The 16,603-nt window shown below is 41.7% G+C and overlaps 1 protein-coding gene across 3 annotated transcripts; it reads left to right on the plus strand.

Moving 5' to 3' along the window:
- The first annotated feature begins 185 nt into the window (after positions 1–185).
- Positions 186–16,332, plus strand: LOC149621353 (uncharacterized). 3 transcript variants are annotated; one of them, XM_089853820.1, is made up of 9 exons: positions 186–375; positions 1,725–1,861; positions 1,961–2,166; positions 2,247–2,503; positions 2,578–2,727; positions 2,894–3,037; positions 6,417–10,001; positions 10,371–13,212; positions 13,243–16,332. In XM_089853820.1, exons 1-9 carry the CDS (start codon positions 340–342, stop codon positions 15,900–15,902), a joined length of 10,017 nt encoding a protein of 3,338 aa, XP_089709946.1. In that variant the 5' UTR covers positions 186–339; the 3' UTR covers positions 15,903–16,332. The 3 variants fall into 3 exon arrangements, with proteins under 3 accessions (XP_089709946.1, XP_089709947.1, XP_089709945.1); XM_089853821.1 differs by having other exon boundaries at positions 6,417–9,664; positions 9,770–10,001; positions 10,371–16,332; XM_089853819.1 differs by having other exon boundaries at positions 187–375; positions 10,371–16,332.
- The last annotated feature ends 271 nt before the right edge of the window (positions 16,333–16,603 follow it).

Consider the following 16,603-nt stretch of genomic DNA (forward strand, 5'->3'; position numbering starts at 1 on the left):
AAGCAAATTCCAAATTTTCACGATAAATTTTTGGCGTGTTTTTGGACTGGATAGTTTAGATCTAAGGCAGTTTTTGGGCTTCTTTCGAAACATCGATTGGCGGGTTTTTGGCCTTGTTTCCAATTTGATTTTGGCGGGTTGAAGGTTTTCAATCTGGCATCCCTGCTTGACAGTATCATTACAAACTCCACCCAATAGTTGTTAGTCCATAAAATACACCTTGGAAATTTTGTAGTCTTTGGTTTTTCGTGCGTGATATTTCCCAGATTCAACATGGCGTCGAGCGACGAAGAACGGAGGTTTGTCAACGCGGAAAAATAACGTAATATTTTATTAAAAATGGCTGGATCGCAATGGTACGGCCAAATTTCCCAGGTATTTACTCATTTCCTAATCATTACGCGTTAAAATTAACGCGTGAAACTTTTTAATTAGGCTTAATAATTCCAATGTCATAAGGGGGCATTTTGGTGGTGGCTTGTGGATGGGATTAGGGATGACGGGTCTAGCCTACCGAATCGGTTGTTGGTGGCCCCCATAACATTCCCACCCGCCCGTTATGTGTACATTTTTGATGTTTGGGAGGGGGGTAACTATAACGCGCGTGTTAAATTAAATAAAATAGAACTAAAACTATTAATAATTAATTAAATTAGGCTTATTTAAATTACTCCCGAGGTGTTTATGAAAGAAATAATAATAGAAATCGTTTCTAGGCTTAAATAGCTAGCCTAATGGCCAACTCAACACCAGTGTTTACAGTTTTGCAAATATATAGGGTTGGGTGCATCATTTATGTTTGACCCCCGTTAATTTTAATAATTAATTAAAGTACTAAATTAGGCTTATTTAAATTAGTCCCGTGGTGTTTATGAAAGAAATAGAGATCGTTTTTAGGCCTAATTGCCAACTCAACACCAGTGTTTACAGTTTTGCAAATATATAGGGTTGGGTGGTGCATCATTTATGTTTGACCCCCCGTTAATTTTAATAATTAATTAAAGTACTAAAGTAGGCTTATTTAAATTACTCCCGTGGTGTTTATGAAAGAAATAGAGATCGTTTTTAGGCCTAATTTAGCTCTCAACACCAGTGTTTACAGTTTTGCAAATATATAGGGTTGGGTGCATCATTTATGTTTGACCCCTATTAATTTTAATAAATTAATTAAAGTACTAAAGTAGGCTTATTTAAATTAGTCCCCATGTGTTTATGAAAGAAATAGAGATCGTTTTTAGGCCTAATTTAGCTCTCAACACCAGTGTTTACAGTTTTGCAAATATATAGGGTTGGGTGCATCATTTATGTTTGACCCCCGTTAATTTTAATAAATTAATTAAAGTACTAAAGTAGGCTTATTTAAATTAGTCCCCATGTGTTTATGAATGAAATAGAGATCGTTTTTAGGCCTAATTTAGCTCTCAACACCAGTGTTTACAGTTTTGCAAATATATAGGGTTGGGTGCATCATTTATGTTTGACCCCCGTTAATTTTAATAATTAATTAAAGTACTAAAGTAGGCTTATTTAAATTACTCCCGAGGTGTTTATGAAAGAAATAGAGATCGTTTTTAGGCCTAATTTAGCTCTCAACACCAGTGTTTACAGTTTTGCAAATATATAGGGTTGGGTGCATCGTTTTATGTTTGACCCCTATTAATTTAATGATTTAAACGAATTTAAACGTTTAAACAATCAAAATTAAGTTTAATTATGTATATTAGATGATGGGAAATACCGCTGATTCAACTATATATGGAAAAGTTGATATGTTAAAGAAAATTTGGAATGTTTACGCTGGTATTAAGATGGAGGATGAGAAGCCACCACGTTTTAAGGATGGTTTTGCGAGACTTTATCTGTAAGATATCAGTTTTGTTTACTTATTATTTGTTTTATTTCACGTGTTTTTTCAGTGTTTAATTATAATTAACACGCTCTTAATTACTCTTATTAATAGGGATACGTCAAATTTAATGTTTTCACCCGATTATAAGGATTTACCGCTAGAAAATAGGACTAGTTTTGGCGAAACAATCCTCAGAACTGGTTTAGTAGTTGAAGAATTGGGAATTGAAAAAGCTCAAGTTAAATGCGCCAGTTTGGCTAAAACTTGCCTCGATCCGTGGGGTTGTAATTTAAATCTTAACGAAGCTCAAAATTCCGGTAAGTAGGCGCCTCTACATTGTTTATAACCATTTAAAAGCTTAATTGTCGTGTTAATTAAGCCTTAATTTATCTATTAGTTGAAAATTTCTTCACTTCTGAACCTGGGGAAATAGCCAGAGCGAGAATTGAACGTCTGATATTGAACGGAGATGAACAAACTGCGTTTAGGTTGTGTAATTCTTACGTTACCGCTAAGGAACCGGAATTTTGGAGGAATAATGATATGTCCAGTAATCTGGGGGATAATATCCTTGATAAGGAACTGTTCCCTGTTTTTGTACAACTGGTTAAATTGCTAAGTAAACTGAGTGACCTCAGAGCCATAGTTGAAAGGGTAAGATATTTATTTAATGATTTAATTAGTTTTTCACGCATTAATTAATAATTATGGTTTATTTTTGATTGTAGACTTCTTGTTTATCGTGCCATGAAGGTATTAGAATCATCAGGGTCTTTTTAACAGAAAATACTGAGGATTCTCTGAGGCTCTCGCTCATTTTGACGGAGATATTCCTGCTTCGTGATCTCATTAATCCAAATATATTTTGTTGCACCAAAGTAAGTTATTGTTATTGATTAAGGTATTTTTTTTTTGTTTTATAGTTAATTTAGTTTAGTTTATTTATTTACTTATTTAATTTAGTTTAATTTTATGGTAATTTTCTTTTTATTTAATTTAGTTTAATTTTATGGTATTTTTATTTTTCTTTTTTTTTTTAAATAGGAACTTATGGAGATTTGGTCGGATCTTCAATTATCATTAAAAGTTGAACAGGCTTTGGTTCAAGATAGTGCCTGGAAAATAATTGTTTATCACGCATCAACAAGCGCCCATTTTTATCTCTTTGTTGATGTCCTATGGCAAAGGGTATGTTATGTTTATTTCTTATATTTAATAGTTTTAAACTGTTAGTTGCACATTTTGAAGTATTAAAAACAGTTACTGCCCCTTTAAAAACATTTTATACATCCCCCTTTATCTGAAATCCATCAAATTATTCTTAAAACGGCTAAAATCCCTGTTATTTATCCTTAAAATACTGAAATTCACCCTATTCCTATTTATACCTAAGCCTTGGCCATGTTATTGAATAGCTAAGCCTTGGCCATCTTATCCCAATAGCTAAGCCTTGGCCATGTTATTGAATAGCTAAGCCTTGGCCATGTTATCCCAATAGCTAAGCCTTGGCCATGTTATCCCAATAGCTAAGCCTTGGCCATGTTATCCCAATAGCTAAGCCTTGGCCATGTTATCCCAATAGCTAAGCCTTGGCCATGTTATCCCAATAGCTAAGCCTTGGCCATGTTATCCCAATAGCTAAGCCTTGGCCATGTTATAGAATAGCTAAGCCTTGGCCATGTTATAGAATAGCTAAGCCTTGGCCATGTTATAGAATAGCTAAGCCTTGGCCATGTTATAGAATAGCTAAGCCTTGGCCATGTTATTGAATAGCTAAGTCTTGGCCATGTTATAGAATAGCTAAGCCTTGGCCATGTTATTGAATAGCTAAGCCTTGGCCATGTTATAGAATAGCTAAGCCTTGGCCATGTTATAGAATAGCTAAGCCTTGGCCACTTTATAGAATAGCTAAGCCTTGGCCATTTTATAGAATAGCTAAGCCTTGGCCATTTTATAGAATAGCTAAGCCTTGGCCATGTTATAGAATAGCTAAGCCTTGGTCAAATTTTATTATAAACATTAGTGAACAGGGCTGGAAATAAGCACGGGACACTGGAGTGACTGGACAAGTGGACATTGTCCAATAAAATTTAAAAATGTCTCATAATTTTTCTAAAAAAACTGGACTTTTTGACCAATAAATTTTCTGTAGTTTTGATGGTTTGACTACGAAGATGCGACACTATTTTTGCACACTACATTTGACTATGTCCTATAATTTTTCCAGTCAAAGGGGGCGTCACTGGACACGTCACGTGTCCTATAAGAATTTTTCCTTATTTCCGGCCCTGTTAGTGAATGTGTTTAAGCATAGCCCACTTGATCACGCTGGCTGCACGCGCTCTAGAAGCCCGTGGCTCAATCGACCCTAAAAATGAGAATAACATATAATAGGTTCGGTCTAAACTTTCAAACCCGTCTGGTTTTAACATGGGCGTGCGTCTATGGGAGGGGACCAGTTTTTTCAACGTTTTTGACAATATTAGTGCATCTACTGGTTCAAATCTCTTGAATTTTTAATGAGACGTGTATTGAAAGGTTTGATATTATCCTGTAAAATTTAAAGTCTTCAGCTATAATAGTTTTTTTATAAAAAATAAAAATCATCACATAGTAGAAAAATTGAAGGATTCGCGAGTTAACATGTAAAAAAATCGTTTGGACGGGCTTCTAGAGCGCGTGCAGCCAGCGTGCGTGATCAAGTTGGCTATGGTTTAAGCCTAGTATTCGCGAATATTTAAACTTAGTGTGTTTTTACACTATCAGACGCACAATTTGCTCAATTAACTTTACAAAAGTGAAGGAAAAATGTTTAATATAGTTTTTGAATGTGGTAGTTCTAAACTAAAGTTTAATTGACCTTTTCGACGTAATAAGGGGGTAGGCACTAGACGACCCTCAGTATGAACAAGGGGGTAGGCACTAGACGACCCTCAGTATGAACAAGGGGGTAGGCACTAGACGACCCTCAGTATGAACAAGGGGGTAGGCACTAGACGACCCTCAGTATGAACAAGGGGGTAGGCACTAGACGACCCTCAGTATGAACAAGGGGGTAGGCACTAGACGACCCTCAGTATGAACAAGGGGGTAGGCACTAGACGACCCTCAGTATGAACAAGGGGGTAGGCACTAGACGACCCTCAGTATGAACAAGGGGGTAGGCACTAGACGACCCTCAGTATGAACAAGGGGGTAGGCACTAGACGACCCTCAGTATGAACAAGGGGGTAGGCACTAGACAACCCTCAGTATGAACAAGGGGGTAGGCACTAGACGACCCTCAGTATGAACAAGGGGGTAGGCACTAGACGACCCTCAGTATGAACAAGGGGGTAGGCACTAGACGACCCTCAGTATGAACAAGGGGGTAGGCACTAGACGACCCTCAGTATGAACAAGGGGGTAGGCACTAGACGACCCTCAGTATGAACAAGGGGGTAGGCACTAGACGACCCTCAGTATGAACAAGGGGGTAGGCACTAGACGACCCTCAGTATGAACAAGGGGGTAGGCACTAGACGACCCTCAGTATGAACAAGGGGGTAGGCACTAGACGACCCTCAGTATGAACAAGGGGGTAGGCACTAGACGACCCTCAGTATGAACAAGGGGGTAGGCACTAGACGACCCTCAGTATGAACAAGGGGGTAGGCACTAGACGACCCTCAGTATGAACAAGGGGGTAGGCACTAGACGACCCTCAGTATGAACAAGGGGGTAGGCACTAGACGACCCTCAGTATGAACAAGGGGGTAGGCACTAGACGACCCTCAGTATGAACAAGGGGGTAGGCACTAGACGACCCTCAGTATGAACAAGGGGGTAGGCACTAGACGACCCTCAGTATGAACAAGGGGGTAGGCACTAGACGACCCTCAGTATGAACAAGGGGGTAGGCACTAGACAACCCTCAGTATGAACAAGGGGGTAGGCACTAGACGACCCTCAGTATGAACAAGGGGGTAGGCACTAGACGACCCTCAGTATGAACAAGGGGGTAGGCACTAGACGACCCTCAGTATGAACAAGGGGGTAGGCACTAGACGACCCTCAGTATGAACAAGGGGGTAGGCACTAGACAACCCTCAGTATGAACAAGGGGGTAGGCACTAGACGACCCTCAGTATGAACAAGGGGGTAGGCACTAGACGACCCTCAGTATGAACAAGGGGGTAGGCACTAGACAACCCTCAGTATCGAGACATACAAGAGGGTTGATACATTGCCATCTGTCTCTGCATGCGCTCTTTCATGATACAAAAAGACTACAGCGCATGCGCCAAAAAAGAGAGATGGAAGGCGGAGTTTTACCCCCATGTCTTTCCCTCTTAGTTACATCGAAATTATCTATTGGATTCGGTATTCCGAATCGAATAATTCGATATATAAACAGCTAACCACAAACCTCTAAAAACTATGTAGGCCTAAACCATAATATACTAAGGATAGTCGACATTAACCGCAGTTATGTCTTTTAAAACGAATTGTATTGTTGTGTTTTAAATCCATCCCATCTTTATGTCAAGTTCTAATTCGGTCTCCCGTACTCCGTTATATATTTCAGTACGGTAACCTTTTTAACAATCTGTACATTGAGTTCTTCATTCGCGGTTTAACGTCAGACCTAAATCATTTGGAAGTGACGCGAGTTTCGTCCCCAATGTCCATAGTTCACGAACTCGAAACGCACATTGCCGCCATATACGCGAAATTCTCTAAACTATTTCAAAACGAACTTGACATCGCCCGCGAGTGTTTACTCAGTGCCTTCGCTCTAAGACCGAGTCCCGAACTATTAAACGATTTAAACGATATGTGTATCGCGTTAAATGACTTACACGGCCTAAGTCCGAGTCAACAATTCGATAATTGCGAAGTTATCAGACCAGGAGATGATTCTAGAGGAATAGTAGCCATAGTTCCCGCGAATTCGGAGGCGGTCGGACTCATATCGGGCCCAGTTTTGTACCAAGAACCTTCTTTTAAACCACCCGAAATAAGCGAAACCCTGAACAAAACCCGATTTAACTTTGATTCGATATTGCAAAAGGAACTCGCTAAGAATCATAATGGATTAGTTAACCCTAACGTGTCAACTGACTCTGTGAACACTTCGGATAGTAGTCGGACGGAATTGAATGGGGAGACATCGCGTAAATGTAATTGCGAAGGTCGTTGTACCACGCCGGATCTTCAACAAAGGATACCGTGCAGAACGTACCCTTTTGAACACCCTATCTTACATTCGAAAAGCCATTCGTTCCCATTAGGGGTCCTTGAGGACTTGACAACCATTATAGAAAACACGCGTTCGGTTAGATGGCGTAATTTCACCGATTGGCGGTATTTCCCCGAAAGAGCCGAGGACTTCTTGAACGATTATATTCGTAACCAACAGACGCGTAAAGCCCCGAATAATGATAGTGATGGAGATGGTTCGGCAACCGAGTACGAAGATGAACAGCAAGCCCTTCCTTTACTGTCTTCCGTAAAGGCCGAGCCTTATACCCCTAAAGTAGTTGTTCCCGCCGCTACCGCACCACCACCACCACAACAACAACCCAAGAAACCAATTAAGGTTTATTCGGATTCCGAAACGGAGACAGACGAAGAATCGGATAGTTTCGATACCACATCGTCATCCTCCGAAGATATCACGAACTCTGACCAAACTTGGGAGGAAAAACGTAAAAAGAGTATACGCAAGGCCAAAAAGAATACACGGAATAACCCCAATGAGAGGAATCGGTTAATAAACCAGATACTTAGAAGTACTCGTAAAAAGAAACATCGTAAGGTTAAGGGAGACAAGGATAGGGAGTCCAGGAATAAGGCCAGTAAGAAGAAACGACGTCATAAGTATAACCGTATCAAGGAACCGCCCATTGAGACGACGCAATCCGATGATAACAGCAGCAGCGAAATTATTAAGGTTATAACCAGTAAGAAATCGCAACCGCAAACTCAAACTCAGCCTCGACCCCAACCAAGGCCTAGACAGAAGAGTATCGATGTCAATAACCCAGCTCAAGTTGAATCGATTGTCGGTACGAACCCAAGGATAATGTTGTCAAGATTAGCGGTGGAGAGTCAACAAAAGACGCCCGAGAAAGTCGCGCAAAAGCCAAAACCAGTTGTTGTTGTTGCAACCACCACCACAACAACCGCACTTGTCCCATCGGCAATACCGAGTACCAGCGCTGGGTTTACGAAACAGGACGTTAGGACAAAGCTTCAAGTGTCATTACTGGCCAAACAGGCGCACGTTAATAAGAGTGCCGTTCAAATACCGCCTCAACAGAAGATTGTTGAAAAGCAAACTCAGCAACAATTACCACCACTACCACCGACAGTAACGATTATTAAGACGGAAGGTGTCGAACACTTGGATACCATTATTAACAGTGTCGCGGCTGGTAATACGCCCATTGCCATAACTACCACCACCGTGCAGAAAACCGCGCCTGGTTCCGTGTTGCTGAAGAAGAAGTCGTCTAAGAAGTTATTGGGGATTACGGCCTTGAAGAATCCCGCATCTTCGGCGACAGCGACCGTGGCGCCTTTATCCAAAACTGTCCGGAAGATTCTAAAAGACAGGCAGTTGAAAAAGAAAAAGAAAAAGAAGAAAAACGTGTGCCATATTCAAACGCAAACTGATTATTTCCCGCCTGATTTAAGTATGGTACCGCGTCTGGCGTCCGATTACTTGGCGCCACCTCCTCCTACAGTTCTAGTCAAATACAAACCAGGCCAACCTGAAATTGAACTCAACTTGAACTCTCAGACACCTCCGTTTCTTAATAAATACTTTTCCGATCTTGATGGTTCACCAAGTTTCACCGTCGGTGGTATTTTCACCTACTGCACTTTAACCCCACCCAGTCAGAGTTTTCCAAAGTCCTTTAAGGAATTGAGCTACACGGATTCCATTGACAGCCTTAAAGTTATGAGCCAGTTTTATAAACCACCGACCAAGTTGAAAACTGGTTCCAGAGTCGCGAAATCATCATCTAAATCTACCTTGCAAAGTAAAGGAAAGAAACAACTAACCAATATCATCAAAACGTCATCTCCGAAGAGTGGGCAGAAAAGTAAGAAGTCTGTGAAGAACGCGAGTCCCGCCGTATCTCAGAATGTCGCGTTGGAAAACACCAATGCCACGGTGCAGAACCCTATTACCAGCACCCAAAACGTTGTCGCGGTCCAAAACACTCATATCACGACTCAGAACGCCATTGACGCTGTTCAAAACGTTACCACGACGCAAAACGCAGTCGCTGCGACTGCTCAAAACCCTAATGTGACGGCTCAAAAGACAAAGGTCGTTGTACCAAAGTCCGAGGTTAAAACAACAACAACAATTATAAGCAATACCAGCACGACCCAATCTCAAGTTATCGCGTTTAAAACTATCATGATTAACGGGAAGATAGTTGCGGTGCCAATCAGTACCGCTGGTGGTGCTTCAACACGGTTACCCGTCGCGACGAAAAGCGTAGTTCACAAGTTGAAGACCGTCAATATTAGACCCCAACAACAACAGTGCGTGGTCAGGCCCATTGTGTCCAATTCAGTCGTGTTAAATCAAACCTTGCCAGTCACGGGAGTACCACTTTACGTCGTTGGTCAACAGCAACAACAGAACACTGCTGGTCGTAATCCGCCGCCTCAACAGGGTGTTGTCCGTGTCCAACAAACTGTGATAAACCCAGCTCCAACCAAAACCAAGAAAGTATGGACAACTCAGCGTAAACACGGCGAAATGACCTATCGTAAAGCGGAGAACTCGGGAATTCAGGATATTGATCACGGGTTAGTTGCTTGTATTCGTGAAATGAAAACTAAACTGCACAAGAAAGGCGTCGCACCAGCACAATCTAACAATATTCCTCCTCCTACCAATACTACTACAAATAGCGTGCTAGTATCAGAGAGTAACGTTTCAGTCTCGGGCCTCTCGCCTTTCGACTCATCTCAACAATGGGCTAGTTCTAGTATGGAACCAACCATGGTCAACGCGGCATCTCAATCTACCGAACCTATTCCACCTCCTCCTCCTCCTGCTGTCGCCGCGCCAATTCAACTTAAAAACATCTTGGACCAAGCTCTCGATGAAGCTGAAGTTCCTAAAACCATAATCGACAGCAAGGTACGTGTAGAACTTTTTATGCCAAGCGTCTTATCGGTTATTCGTTGTACTGGATACGCGATATGCATTCTTAATAGCACTGCAATTAGGTAGAACTTGCGCAGCCATTTAAGTTTGTCTAGAAGTAATTGTAATATTGGACTGATCTTAGCATTATTGCGCGATATGCACTGGCAAGTGCACCTCAATCAGGTAGAACCGCGTCACCATCTAGTTTTAAAATATTTGTTTCGTGGGATTGAATTTCGCACTATTCTTCCGTTAATGTTAATTTTCTCAGACAGTTATTGATTATGGGCCTGTAGTCGTGTATTAATCTACGTCCGTTGTTGGGTTCTTTGAGGTCCATACCTTAAATTTTAATTTCAGGACCTGGAAGAACTGAGTTTCCCAATTGACTATCTCCAACAACTCGATGACGCGGATTGCGCTCAAGCCGACCCGGAAAGTCGGGCAGAAACGGCGACCCTATACGCGGTACCTCCAACAGAACGCGACGCTTTATGCAGTCCAAACGAATTCGATTTCCTAAATGACGCGGCGTCACCTACTTCCGGAATGTCCGGCTCATTCAGTCCCAATTCCGGTAACGAAAAAGCGAAAAAGAAACGCAAGAAAGTTGAAAGCGGGGAACAACCCGATCTCGGGTCCCCACAGCCGCCCAAAAAGAAGAAACATCATGGCCCACCCGTTGTTTGTCCTTTGTGTAATAAAACCATGGCGTCGTCTTATAACCTTAGAAGACACTTGAAACAGGTTCATCATATTGAACTGAACTCGCCTAAAATTGATAAGGAACTCGAAAAATACCTTAACTCGCTAAAGACCTCGAGTAACGATTTGAAACCAGCGGTTGATGAGGCCCCCTTTATCGAAGGGTTATCAGCTAGATTGTTGGGTCCCGATCAAATTAAAGTAGAGGATGGGTCAGGCACGATTCCCTCCGAAGATCCTCTACCCCCTGTCCCTGTCCCTGCCCCTAAGCCTAAGACTTCGAGACCTAAGAAACCCTCCGCTAAGAAACGTAAAACTGATGTCGTTCCTGGACAGGAAACCCCGTCTGAGACTGTTAGTACCTTGGTTGATAAAGTTATCGAGGGTGAATTAGGTAATAAAAGCACCTCGAAACGCGCCCAGCAAACAGGTGAAAAGAAACCTAGAAAACCGCGACCCCCCAGAACCCCAAAATCAAAACAAACAACGCCTAAATCAAAAGAAACACCCCCTAAAGCAATATTGCCATTTGGCAATTCATCTACTCAATTTAATGTCGCGGAATTTAACGAAATGTTATGCAATGACCCGGTACTTAAATCCTTACACGATCGGTTCATGGGTAGCGAAAATACTAATTTCGTTAGCGACTGCGTCAGAAATACCATGGAATCGATTATAAACCAAGTTGTCGAGTGTTCTTTTAAGGATAACCCGCCGCCCTCAACGTCTAGTCTCGAATGTAGTGCCAACTCGGAAGGGGCTAAACCTACCATTACCGTGCCATTAGTCAAAACTCGCGAACTTGAAAAAGCTATGGACCCCAAAAGTACAAGTACAGTTGCGCAGCATAGAAACGAAACTAATTTAGACGTTAGGTCGTGTCAAAGTATCTTCGAGGCCTTGAAAGAAGCGCGTTTTAAATCCTTAGCGATGTTGAATGAGAATTCGCAAGATATCGCGATGAACTTAGGACATACCGAACCCGAAAAGGACGATAACTCTAGTAGGAATGTTGGCTCGAAGGATGATTGGATTATGGACGTAAATCAAAGTCTGTCCATGGCTGACAACATGGACTTTGATAACCTTCTTGATATGGATTTAAACAAGGTCCTTGATGATAATGATAAAGATATGGGGAACATATTGGACCCAATGAAACCCGACGAGTTGATGGATCAACAAGAACTCGAACTGTCTATTAAAGCCATGATGGAATCTATTAGTACCGATGGCCCCCGACAACAACTGGATGCGACTAATTATAACCCAGTAAACCAGGGTGTTATGGCCCAGTTGCTTGAGGAAGATCTGGACAGTGTTGTTACTACGCGATCCCAAGAAGTAATCGCTAAAGATGGACTAGATTTTGTGAATGCCGATCATAAGTGTATGCGGGAAAACTTGCCAGAAACTAAAGGAATTACGGAAGACCTTACTCCGATGTTACTTGAACAAATAAATGCCCCTGAAGTGACTGCAACTGTTCCCGAACTTCTTGAAGGTTTAAAAACACAACCTGAAGGCATTGAAGATTCTGCCATGCAAGACTCAAAGACGTTGCCTGGTGCTATTGAAGCTTCGGTTGCAGTTTCTGAAAGTACTCGGGGTTCTCTGGTTGTTACCGACTCTGAAGCCCCTCGACTTGCTGACAGTTTTGCGATTGCTATTAACAATTCAAAACCCTTTGCTCCAAGCACTATCCTTAACTCTGTTGAAGATTCAAAAGCTGTCCTTAAACCTGTTGAAGAATCGATGACATTGCCAGAACCTGTTGAAGAATCTAAGACATTGCCAGAACCTGCTGAAGAATCTAAGACATTGCCAGAACCTGCTGAAGAATCTAAGACATTGCCAGAACCTGTTGAAGAATCAAAGACGGTCCCTGAACATGTTGAAGAATCAAAGACGGTCCCTGAACCTGTTGAAGAATCGAAGACATTGCCAGAACCTGTTGAAGAATCGAAGACATTGCCAGAACCTGTTGAAGAATCTAAGACATTGCCAGAACCTGTTGAAGAATCTAAGACGGTCCCTGAACATGTTGAAGAATCTAAGACGGTCCCTGAACATGTTGAAGAATCTAATAAGACGGTCCCTGAACATGTTGAAGAATCTAAGACGGTCCCTGAACATGTTGAAGAATCTAAGACGGTCCCTGAACATGTTGAAGAATCTAAGACGGTCCCTGAACATGTTGAAGAATCTAAGACGGTCCCTGAACATGTTGAAGAATCTAAGACGGTCCCTGAACATGTTGAAGAATCTAAGACGGTCCCTGAACATGTTGAAGAATCTAAGACGGTGTCAGAACCTGTTGAAGAATCTAAGACGGTTCCGGAACCTGTTGAAGAATCAAAGACGGTTCCGGAACCTGTTGAAGAATCAAAGACGGTCCCCGAACCTGTTGAAGAATCGAAAACTGTCCCGGAACCTGTTGAAGAATCAAAGACGATCCCCGAACATGTTGAAGAATCAAAGACGGTCCCCGAACCTGTTGAAGAATCGAAAACTGTCCCGGAACCTGTTGAAGAATCGAAAACTGTCCCCGAACCAATTGGAGATTCAAAGTCGGTTAATGAAACGGTTGAAGCTTCGACCACGGTTCCTGAACCTTTTGAAGAAACCAAGACGGTCCCCAAGCCTGTTGAAGATTCGAAGACGGTCCCCGAATCTGTTGAGGAAACCAAGACGGTTCCCGAAACTGTTGATTCAAAAACTGTCCCCGACCCTGTTGAAGATTCAAAAACAATTCCCAAAACTATTAGTGACTCTGCAATATCCTCTGAACCCAAAAATCTTGAAGATTCAAATATAGTTCCTGAACCCATTGACGTTTCTGTGAAGGTCCCAGAACCTGTCACAATTTCCAAAACACTTCTCAAAGATTCCAAGACAGCTTCTGAACCTCTTAAAGACTTAAAAACAACAACTAAACCTACCAGGAATACCCCAGTAGTAAATATGGAACCTATGCAAGTTGAGAAATCAAACAAAATACCTGCAAAGAAACCTACAAGAGCTGGCCTTCGAACTGTCACCAAAATAACCAAAACTACTGTTTCTACAACAAAAGCGCAACCCAAACCGGAAGTTGAACAGAGTAAACCATCAGTGACTCCTACAGTCAAGACGAATGTAGAAAAACAGGCGCCTGTACCCGCAGTAGCTAAAGTTACTCTGCCAAATGTAAATGCTAACAAAACGCTGACCGTAAGCAGCGCGACCACCGCGACTCCATCGACGCAAGTACCCAAAGACGTTCCTCCTGTCACCCCAACTGTTCCACCACCTCCAGTTAAGAAAATAACTCCACGAGAAAAACAAGCTAAGCTGAAAAGACCACGGGACCCCGTTTTAGACATTACAAGAATAGTTCTAACTCGCATGATTGACATCATAGTTGACCTCGAAACAAAAAACGCAGCCAAAGCTTCAACCCCCGTTCCCGTCGCTACCACCAGTAAAACTGTAACGACCTCGCGTCCATCAACTACCCCAAGTCCAGTTGCGGCAACAAATTCCAAAGATACAAATGCAAAAACAGTTCCAGTATCAAAACCTTCGTCAAACGAAAAAGCAAGTCCAGTTCCAAAACCTACTACTACAACAGTTGCAAAAACGATACCACCAGTTCCGAAACCTAGTACCAATTCAAAACCAAGTACTAGTCCAGTTTTATCTACCGCTAGCGGGGATTCAAAGTCTCTTACCGATAACAAGCCACGCGAAGTTCAACAGGTTCGACGATATTCGGCGGAAGATAAAGTCGTTGCACCTACGCGTGACGCGAGTTCCAGAAACAAAAGCGGACCTTCTACGTCTCAACCTGTAACCGGAAAACGATTAACGTTCCAAGAACAGTACGAATTGCAAATTAAAAATCAAATGTTGAAACAACAGACCGAACAAGATAAGATTGTAGCCGACGAGCGAAAGCTTCATGAAATGAAGGAATCTCGAAGAAAAGTGACGCGGAAACCGTCAAACCCTAGCAGACTGACACCCTCGAAAGTAAGGACACTTATACCTGACCCCGAGGACGATAATAAAGCCGTTAACACGCTAGTACAAGGAATGGTTGATAGTATATCTTCAACTCGAAGGAAACCCCCCACAACTAAACTTCAAGTTCACGAGATATCCCAATCAACCTCCAAGAAAACGCAGTCCCCCGTTGATGATGTCAAAATTCCCTTGACTGTCAACATCGATGAAGATATAACGGACCAAAAGACACTTACCAAAAAGAACACTGTTAGAAAAAAGGCTTCGGAACCCGTTAATAACGTTAGAATCAGCGGAAACTCGGATAACGACACCAGTCCCGATATTGAAGTGATTGAAGTCAAACAGAGAACTGGAAGAACAAAAATGTCCGAAAGTATCAAACGAGTTCACGTTAAACCCCATTCACCACGAAGTTTGACAACGTTTTCCGTTAATCCCGAACCGGTGAAAACTGAACCAGTTGAACCAACCGTCCGCCCTTCTTCTAGTGATAAATCTACCAAGCAATCAGTTAAATCATGTAACATCGAATCCAGCTCAACCACTTCGAAAAAGAACATTAAATTCTCGGATGAGATTGTCGTCGCGACTCGATCCAAGAGACACGTTGTTATAAAAACTCAAATCAAAGATGAACAGGAAGATAGGGATGATTTCCCACTCGTGGTTTTAGACGATTCTCCGAAAAAACCTAGTTTAGCGACTTGCGAAAAGACAGAGAGCGTTGACAGCTCCGAAGTTGATCTCGTAATGGAAGTGGACATTTGCGAGGATGATATCGTATCTGATGAGTGTAAAACTCCCGAAGAAGGGGAAGAAAGCGTCTCAGAGTGCGAGTACTTAGGGACAACCAAGAACGATTCCTCGGAACCAGAAACGCTTCCGGAAATTAAGTTTCATACGCCAATTGGCGCCAGACGACGTAAGAGAGAGGTTAAATCATGCGCTTGTTGCGAACCCGAGAAACCATTGAAGAAAATAAAGTCCTCAAACAGTCGATCTAATAGTCCAGTACCTATTATCAAAAGAACAGTGCAAAAACCGCAAAATAAAATAACTAAAAGAAAAACTACGAAAAGAAATACGGCACATAGTCCTACTAAGATATCAACGAGGGAAAATAGAGAAGAGGGTTTTAGAATTTTAAGATCAAGAACTCGGTCGATGACGTAGCCTGACGTAAGCGGGGTTTTATATCTTTTTTTTTTTGTAAATAAAAATATTGGTTTTTTTTTTCACTCTGATTCAATATTCTCACGTAAAAACTTAATTTATGTGTAAAGTAACTAATCCATTGCATAGTTTGTACAAAAAGAAAATATCATAGTTATATATAGCAAAACGCTTTTTTCCATAGTTTTTGAATCAAACGAGCTCTGTTTGAAAAAAAATAATCTTCATCATGTAAAATATACATCAAAGTTTTATAAAAAGTGTATAAAGGGTACAGTTTTAAGTTAAAAGGTTCCGTAATGAGAACGATAAATTGCATTTTCAACTTTTCAATAATGAAACGGAATATCTTTCATCCATTTAAAACATGTTCAGTATCACTTATTAAAGTATTTTTGTGAATAAAGGGTGAAACGTTCACTTTGGATAAGTGCCTCGTTGTTGAATTTTTTTAATTCGTTAAGCCTCGTTTGCACATGTGCTTTTAATTTTTTTGAAATTTAGCGCCATAACGGACCAATCGGAACCCTCCGCCGCTAGGGGGAGATAGAAAGGTATAGTAGCCAGCAGGCTGGGAAATAAGGATATTTTTTAAACTAGTGCTTTGGACCAGTGACCCCCTAGTGTCTGAAATAATTTACTGGTCTCCGGACTGGTCCCAGCCTTTGCTCTCCAATAGATTTGCAATTAATAAACTGGTC

Source organism: Phalangium opilio, unplaced genomic scaffold (genome assembly GCF_054372755.1).
Source record: "Phalangium opilio isolate 3A_F unplaced genomic scaffold, DU_Popi_V2 ptg000206l_1, whole genome shotgun sequence".
Lineage (NCBI taxonomy): Eukaryota > Metazoa > Arthropoda > Arachnida > Opiliones > Phalangiidae > Phalangium > Phalangium opilio.

Coding starts and splice junctions, on each gene's coding strand:
- LOC149621353 (XM_089853819.1), top strand. CDS start 340: ATGGCTGGATCGCAATGGTACGGCCAAATTTCCCAG. Junction 2,504..2,577: donor TCAGAGCCATAGTTGAAAGG/GTAAGATATTTA, acceptor TTTTGATTGTAG/ACTTCTTGTTTATCGTGCCA. Junction 2,728..2,893: donor ATATATTTTGTTGCACCAAA/GTAAGTTATTGT, acceptor TTTTTTAAATAG/GAACTTATGGAGATTTGGTC.